This window comes from Triturus cristatus, chromosome 7, assembly GCF_964204655.1.
Source record: "Triturus cristatus chromosome 7, aTriCri1.1, whole genome shotgun sequence".
Lineage (NCBI taxonomy): Eukaryota > Metazoa > Chordata > Amphibia > Caudata > Salamandridae > Triturus > Triturus cristatus.
Window position 1 is genome coordinate 987,001,568 of NC_140590.1, and position 8,906 is coordinate 987,010,473.

Sequence of the window (8,906 nt, forward strand, 5' to 3'; positions counted from 1 at the left end):
AACTGCGTGGCAACAGCTGTCTCTGTTTTTGGTAACTTTTGATCCATTTCAGGTGGAAACAATGAATTTTGGTAATATCTGCCGATTATGCAGCAGATCGATTTGCGCCGAATGTGTCAAAGCTATAATTATGTGGAAAAATGCCTCTGTCTCGCAGTCTCACAATTCCAGTGGTCCAGCTTATGACCAAATATTTACAGGGGCAAACACAGGTGGAGATTTGTTGAAGGTTACTTTGCATTGCATATTGGGATGAGTGATAAACTGAGCTAGAATGCTAAGGAGATGGCTAGTACGTTGACCATGGGTGATGTGTGCAATGTGTTTTAAGGTTCAGTTATGATTTGACTTTGTCCTTTTGTGTGGGTTTTTTGGGTGATCAATGCAGGAGACCATGCACCAGACCAAAAACTGGGTTAAGCTCCTCACGGCTAACTTTATCGAACCAGGGATGTTGATGGATATTCTATCTCTTCCAATTGCAGATACTTGCCCTGCCACACAGCAGAGATTGTAAAGCCCTCTACCAGGTCCCAGGAAGCTACAAACTAACTTTTTCAAAATGGGCAAGTGGTCAAAGTACAAGAAAGTGTACAGAAAGGAATGGGAGTCTGACCCCGAACTAAAAAAGTGGATTGCCCCTGTGAAAACAGATGAAGCAAAGGCAAACTGTAAATACTGTCACTTACAGCTGCGGGCCCACTACCATGATTTAAAGCTGCATGCATCCACAGCTAGACATCGTGCGCGCATGGACACACCTAGCCTAACCATGGCATCTTTTGCACAACCAGTTTGTCAGTTATCAAACGACCAGAAAAGGAGAGAGCTTAGGATTGCTGTGCAAACTGCATGTAGCACATCAATCAACAGCATTGACAGACTGGGAGAAATTTTAAGTGAAGAAGTTCCGCATTTCCGTATGCACAGGACAAAGTGCACAGCTTTAATAAATGGACTTTTAGGCCCCTATTTCAAAGGTGAGCTTCTTCAAGATATGGGCAGTTCTCCGTATTCGTTGATCATTGATGAATCCACTGACATTTCTGTAAAGAAACTACTGTGCGTCTGTGTAAAATACTTCAGTAAGAAAAGTAGCAGAATTGTGAGTAGTTACCTTGGGATGATAGAACTGCAAGAGGCATGTGCACAAGACATTGCAAATGCACTCCTGGAGTTCCTCAAGGACAGCAGGCTTCCAATTGAAAATATGGTAGGGGTAGGTACAGATGGCGCAAGTGTGATGTGTGGCAAAAACCACTCCACATACACTTTGTTGAGAGAAAAGCAGCCTACTTTGCAGCTTGTACGGTGCATCTGCCACTCGCTCGACATTGTTGCTAGAAAAGCAATGCGGAGTTTGCCCAGCAATGTGGAGTTCATGGTGAGAGAAACCTACAACTGGTTTGCACATTCTCCAAAGCGCCAGGCAGTCTACACAGATTTATATCAAACTCTGGATGGAGGAATGCCATTGAAGCTTATTTCGCCATGTGAAACGCGGTGGCTTATCATGGCGGATTGTGTGGAGCGTTTTCTGGAGCAGTATGATGCTCTAAAGCTGCACTTTTGCAACGCATCATACGTAGAACATTGCTATGCAGCTAGAATGCTGCAAGAAATGTACAATGACGAGACAAATTATCTCTATCTTATTTTCCTGAAACCTATGTTGCTAGAAATTAAGGTAGTGAACAAAGCATTTCAGCTTGAATCTGGTGATGTCCTCCACATATTCCGGGATTTGCAAACTTTATATAGGTCCACTATGAGAAGAATTGTAAAGCCCAGTGTCTTCAGTACCAATAGCGAGAAGCAATTGTGTAATTTGGATCTTCAAAGTAGTGCCATTTATCTTGGGCAGCAGGATGCTGACCTTGGCCTTGACTTCCGTAAAAAGCTCCAAGAAAGCAAACTGCCTGATGCTGCCAAGGACTGCATAGAAAAACGGTGCACAGACTTTGTTAAAGTTCTGGCAGCAGAGTATCAGATGCGCTTGCCAGATTCGCTGAGCCTCCTAAGACATTTGGAGCTTCTGAAGCCCCAAAATGTGCTTTCAGATTCTAAACCTCTGGTTACGGACTTGCCAAAAGAGTGTTTTGCAGACCCAACACACATATTAGAAACGCAGTGGCGAACAGTGACTTCATGTTCTTTCAATACCTCTTCAGGCATGGAATCCTTTTGGATTGAAGTATTGAATTATAGAGATGCAGCTGGGAATCATCGGTTTCAGGAGTTGGCCATGGGCGCCATTAAACTTCTGACCCTACCCATATCAAATGCACAAGTGGAACGAGTGTTCTCACAAATGACCCTGCTTAAAAATGAGAACCGTAACCGAATGGGTCTGAAACTGCTATCAAATATACTCAACATAAAATTTGGACTAAAGCGCAATGGTCTTAATTCCTCTTCGTTCAAGCCCTCGCCGGAACTGCTAGCAAAGTTCAACAGCAGTATCTACAATTAATTGTTTTACTGTCTTAACATGCTGCTATTCTTGGCAGTGTTATCGCTACAATGGTTCGAGGCAATTCTTAACAATTAAAAAATTCATATGCATGGAAACGCAGAAACAATTGTCTGACCAAGAAATCCTGAAAAGGCACCCGGCATAGAGACAAAAGTTAATGCAAAAACATTTTTACTCACACGGCAATTAGAGAACAGCAATTACAAAACAGTTTAAGAATACTTAAAAGGTGCTCACATAGTTACACAGGTGACAGAACTAAAGACCTAATGTACAGTGTGAACAAAAACAATGGCAGAGGGAGTCAAACTTTAAAAACAAAAGTCCAACAAATAGCACAAATAGAAGATCGCAATCAATGCTTCCTCATAAGTATGTGCCGCAAAACAGGCGCCAACTGTGTTTGGACCTACAATGTTTTCAAGGTCTTCCTCAGAAGAAGGGAATTATTACGAGAGCATCCAAATCAAATACTTTGTATAATCCGAGACAAGCGTACTCAGATAAAATGTAAAAGGGACCACATAAAGACAGCATCAGGAGTCCAACAAAAAAATGTATCATAAAACAGCATTTCTTAAATTTAGTGCCACTGTAGTGTCCGGTACAATTGTCAAAACCGACCCCATCACAATACAGAGCGCAAAACACGAACACGGCTGGACTAGTCAAAGCAATCTGCACATCGGTCCCCGTCAATGCGGTGGAAGCGTGACCTTCTCGGCGTCTTAACGCCGGGACTCTTGCTCTTCCACCGCATCGCCGGGACTCTCGCCCTTCCACCGCATTGCCTGGGAGTGATTTGCGGATTGGTTTGGCTAGCCCATCCGCGTTCGGGTGCTTTGGGCTCTGAATTGCAAACGGGCCAGTTTATACATTTGTACCAGACCCTACAGTGCCACTAAATGGATGACGTGCTGATTTTAGGATTATGTTCTTTTGTTGGACTTCTAGTGCTGTCTTTATGAGATCTCTTTTGCATTATATCAAGCTACATTTGTTTCGGAAGATACAAATTATTTGAACTGGTTGCTCTTTTAATAATACCTGTGTCCTGATGATGGCCTTGAAAACCTTATAGGTCGAAACGCCGTCGACGTCTGTCTTTGGCATATACTTATGAGGAAGCATTGATTGTGATCTTCTGTTCTTGTTATTTGTTGGCCTTTTTATGTTTTGAAATTGTGTCTCTCTTTGTCATTGTTTGTGTTCACACTGTACATTAAGCCTTTAGTGATGTCCCCTGTGTAACTATGTGAGCACCTTTTTAAGTATTCTTAAACTGTTTTGTAATGGCTCTTCTATATTTGCTGTTTTAGTAAAAATGTTTTTGTATAAACTTTTGTCTCTATGCTGGGTACCTTTTCTGGATTTCTTGCTTAGATGATTTTTTTCTGTGTTTTCATGCATATGAATTTTTTAATTTGTAATAATTGCCTTGGACTATTGTAGCTATAACATTGTTTATTTACCCCAGGTTTGGGGAATAGTGTTGCTCCTGTTGGTTGTAAACGCTATTCTTGCCAGTGGCAGGACATTTTGACCCACCTCAACCTGCCACTGCCAGACTCGGGAGAATGCTGCTACATTCTGCACTGCCTGAAGCATTTTCCACACCTCAACCTGCCACTGCCAGACTCTGTGATGCTGCTATTCTTGGCAGTGCCACTGCCAGACTCTGAGATGCTGCTAGCCTTCACCATGCCACTGCCAGACTATGGGCTGCTGCTAATCCTGGCAGTGCCTGGTCCAGAAGAAGACGTTTGTGCACCTTAACCAGTCAGAACAATGTGACCCACCTCAACCTGCCACTGCCAAACCCTGATGGTGCTGCTACATTCTGCACTGTCAGAAGCATTTTCCACACCTCAACCTGCCACTGCCAGACTCTGTGGTGCTGCTAGTCTTGGCAGTGCCACTGCCAGACTCTATGATGCTGCTAATCTTGGCAGTGCCTGGCCCAGAAGAAGTAGTTTGTGCACCTTAACCAGTCAGAACAATTTTGCCCACCTCAACCTGCCACTGCCAGACTCTGGAGGATGCTGCTACATTCTGCACTGCCTGAAGCATTTTCCACACCTCAACCTGCCACTGCCAGACTCTGTGATGCTGCTATTCTTGGCAGTGCCACTGCCAGACTCTGAGATGCTGCTAGCCTTCACCATGCCACTGCCAGACTATGGGCTGCTGCTAATCCTGGCAGCGCCTGGTCCAGAAGAAGACGTTTGTGCACCTTAACCAGTCAGAACAATGTGACCCACCTCAACCTGCCACTGCCAAACCCTGATGGTGCTGCTACATTCTGCACTGTCAGAAGCATTTTCCACACCTCAACCTGTCACTGCCAGACTCTGTGGTGCTGCTAGTCTTGGCAGTGCCACTGCCAGACTCTATGATGCTGCTAATCTTGGCAGTGCCTGGCCCAGAAGAAGAAGTTTGTGCACCTTAACCAGTCAGAACAATTTTGCCCACCTCAACCTGCCACTGCCAAACCCTGAAGGATGCTGCTACATTCTGCACTGCCTGGAGCATTTCCCACACACCACCCTGCCACTGCCAGCCCCTGAAGGATGCTGCTATTTTTGGCAGTGCCACTGCCAGACCTGTGAGGATGCTGCTAATCTTGGCAGTACCACTGCCAGACTATGGGATGCTACTAATCGTGACAGTTCATGGCCCAGAAGAAGACGTTTGTGCACCTTTACCAGTCAGAACAATTTTGCCCACCTCAACCTGCCACTGCCAGACTCTGGAGGATGCTGCTACATTCTGCACTGCCTGAAGCATTTTCCACACCTCAACCTGCCACTGCCAGACTCTGTGATGCTGCTATTCTTGGCAGTGCCACTGCCAGACTCTGAGATGCTGCTAGCCTTCACCATGCCACTGCCAGACTATGGGCTGCTGCTAATCCTGGCAGCGCCTGGTCCAGAAGAAGACGTTTGTGCACCTTAACCAGTCAGAACAATGTGACCCACCTCAACCTGCCACTGCCAAACCCTGATGGTGCTGCTACATTCTGCACTGTCAGAAGCATTTTCCACACCTCAACCTGTCACTGCCAGACTCTGTGGTGCTGCTAGTCTTGGCAGTGCCACTGCCAGACTCTATGATGCTGCTAATCTTGGCAGTGCCTGGCCCAGAAGAAGAAGTTTGTGCACCTTAACCAGTCAGAACAATTTTGCCCACCTCAACCTGCCACTGCCAAACCCTGAAGGATGCTGCTACATTCTGCACTGCCTGGAGCATTTCCCACACACCACCCTGCCACTGCCAGTCCCTGAAGGATGCTGCTATTTTTGGCAGTGCCACTGCCAGACCTGTGAGGATGCTGCTAATCTTGGCAGTACCACTGCCAGACTATGGGAGGCTACTAATCGTGACAGTTCATGGCCCAGAAGAAGACGTTTGTGCACCTTTACCAGTCAGAACAATTTTGCCCACCTCAACCTGCCACTGCCAGACTCTGGAGGATGCTGCTACATTCTGCACTGCCTGAAGCATTTTCCACACCTCAACCTGCCACTGCCAGACTCTGTGATGCTGCTATTCTTGGCAGTGCCACTGCCAGACTCTGAGATGCTGCTAGCCTTCACCATGCCACTGCCAGACTATGGGCTGCTGCTAATCCTGGCAGCGCCTGGTCCAGAAGAAGACGTTTGTGCACCTTAACCAGTCAGAACAATGTGACCCACCTCAACCTGCCACTGCCAAACCCTGATGGTGCTGCTACATTCTGCACTGTCAGAAGCATTTTCCACACCTCAACCTGTCACTGCCAGACTCTGTGGTGCTGCTAGTCTTGGCAGTGCCACTGCCAGACTCTATGATGCTGCTAATCTTGGCAGTGCCTGGCCCAGAAGAAGAAGTTTGTGCACCTTAACCAGTCAGAACAATTTTGCCCACCTCAACCTGCCACTGCCAAACCCTGAAGGATGCTGCTACATTCTGCACTGCCTGGAGCATTTTCCACACACCACCCTGCCACTGCCAGTCCCTGAAGGATGCTGCTATTTTTGGCAGTGCCACTGCCAGACCTGTGAAGATGCTGCTAATCTTGGCAGTACCACTGCCAGACTATGGGATGCTACTAATCGTGACAGTTCATGGCCCAGAAGAAGACGTTTGTGCACCTTTACCAGTCAGAACAATTTTGCCCACCTCAACCTGCCACTGCCAGACTCTGGAGGATGCTGCTACATTCTGCACTGCCTGAAGCATTTTCCACACCTCAACCTGCCACTGCCAGACTCTGTGATGCTGCTATTCTTGGCAGTGCCACTGCCAGACTCTGAGATGCTGCTAGCCTTCACCATGCCACTGCCAGACTATGGGCTGCTGCTAATCCTGGCAGTGCCTGGTCCAGAAGAAGACGTTTGTGCACCTTAACCAGTCAGAACAATGTGACCCACCTCAACCTGCCACTGCCAAACCCTGATGGTGCTGCTACATTCTGCACTGTCAGAAGCATTTTCCACACCTCAACCTGTCACTGCCAGACTCTGTGGTGCTGCTAGTCTTGGCAGTGCCACTGCCAGACTCTATGATGCTGCTAATCTTGGCAGTGCCTGGCCCAGAAGAAGAAGTTTGTGCACCTTAACCAGTCAGAACAATTTTGCCCACCTCAACCTGCCACTGCCAAACCCTGAAGGATGCTGCTACATTCTGCACTGCCTGGAGCATTTTCCACACACCACCCTGCCACTGCCAGTCCCTGAAGGATGCTGCTATTTTTGGCAGTGCCACTGCCAGACCTGTGAGGATGCTGCTAATCTTGGCAGTACCACTGCCAGACTATGGGATGCTACTAATCGTGACAGTTCATGGCCCAGAAGAAGACGTTTGTGCACCTTTACCAGTCAGAACAATTTTGCCCACCTCAACCTGCCACTGCCAGACTCTGGAGGATGCTGCTACATTCTGCACTGCCTGAAGCATTTTCCACACCTCAACCTGCCACTGCCAGACTCTGTGATGCTGCTATTCTTGGCAGTGCCACTGCCAGACTCTGAGATGCTGCTAGCCTTCACCATGCCACTGCCAGACTATGGGCTGCTGCTAATCCTGGCAGTGCCTGGTCCAGAAGAAGACGTTTGTGCACCTTAACCAGTCAGAACAATGTGACCCACCTCAACCTGCCACTGCCAGACCCTGAAGGATGCTGATAATCTTGGCAGAACCACAGACTGAGATGCTGCTAGCCTTCACCATGCCACTGCCAGACTATGGGCTGCTGCTTATCTTGCCAGTGCCTGGCCCAGAAGAACTCTTTGGCACAATTGAACTTTCCACTGTCTGAACAAGGATCTACCATACTGTTGCCTGGCAAAAAACAGGAGATGGCGCTTGTGTGAGTCTGCAGAATGCACTTGCACTTTATCAGGTATCAGCTCATGGGACCAGCAAGCCCTGCACACCATGCCTCGAACTGCTCTCTTCTGATGAGTACCAAAAAGTACGAAACATACGTAATTTGCGTATGTAAAGAGATGTTCAGCATTGCTTTGGGAGAATTCAAACAAGTGTAAAAAACATGAAGCATTGGCCTATATTGCCGTTATTCTGGGAGGCCTGACGTGAGTATGCAAGCTGAAGAGCACCTTTCCCAAGAAGAACGTTTCCGCACTTGCAGTCCCCCAAATTGAACCCAGAATATTTTGGGCCGGCTTGCTCCACACCATGCGATATCAAGTGAGTGACAGTTTTCCTGACAGACCAACTTTGATTTCAGTGTACAAAATGTAAGTTATCTGATTAATATGGGAGGTATTGAAATAGAAGTATATTTGTGAATGTTGTAGTCAGGCTACACGTAAGTTAATGGAGTGGCAAAATTGGGCTACTTTTTGCTACTTTGGGCTACCGTTTCGTTGCTTTTGGGCTTGAAAGTTGTGAAAAAATCTGGCAACCCTGGCTAGAGGTATTCGCACCAAATCATGGCGCTCACAGCAGAGCTGCCTGCTTGCACCGTCCCGCCGCATCATGCTCAGCTATTAGACGAGCTGCAATTAAAATCAAGCAGCCCCCCCCACGCCCCCTTGCACCACGGAAAATTAATTTGCTGAGAGACTGTCCTCACCACAGAGAGTAGAACCAGGCCGGTAATCTTTCTTCATTCCTCAATCCCCTGAACAAGTTGGTTCCACCGCCCGATTCATGCCACGTCTGTTCCAGTGCCAAAGACAATGGTCTGTGTTCTGAGGAATTACCTTTGGCTTCACGACAATGAGGTAACGTGTGTCAATTTATTTCAGTGTAATAGAGTTTGTTTATGCTTATCTCACCCAAAAACTCAAGTGCTAACATGGGCTGCAGCTTGTGCGCACCGTAAACACGGGCATCTGCAATGTCCTTAAAAAGTTACTAGTAGAGAAACACTTAAGAAAAGAGTGATCAGCGGTCCACTGCGGGTCTCAGGTTTGTTCCCCTC

General features: G+C 47.1%; 1 protein-coding gene across 1 annotated transcript; it reads left to right on the forward strand.

Annotated features, from left to right (window-relative positions):
* Positions 1 to 562: 562 nt before the first annotated feature.
* LOC146810966 (uncharacterized) lies at positions 563 to 2,473 on the forward strand. Its single transcript, XM_085615022.1, has one exon. The coding sequence runs from the start codon at positions 563 to 565 to the stop codon at positions 2,471 to 2,473; it is 1,911 nt and encodes a 636-aa protein (XP_085471148.1).
* Positions 2,474 to 8,906: the final 6,433 nt, after the last annotated feature.

What these genes read in the sequence shown, in the direction of transcription:
- LOC146810966 (XM_085615022.1), top strand. Translation starts at nt 563, where the DNA reads ATGGGCAAGTGGTCAAAGTACAAGAAAGTGTACAGAAAGGAATGGGAG.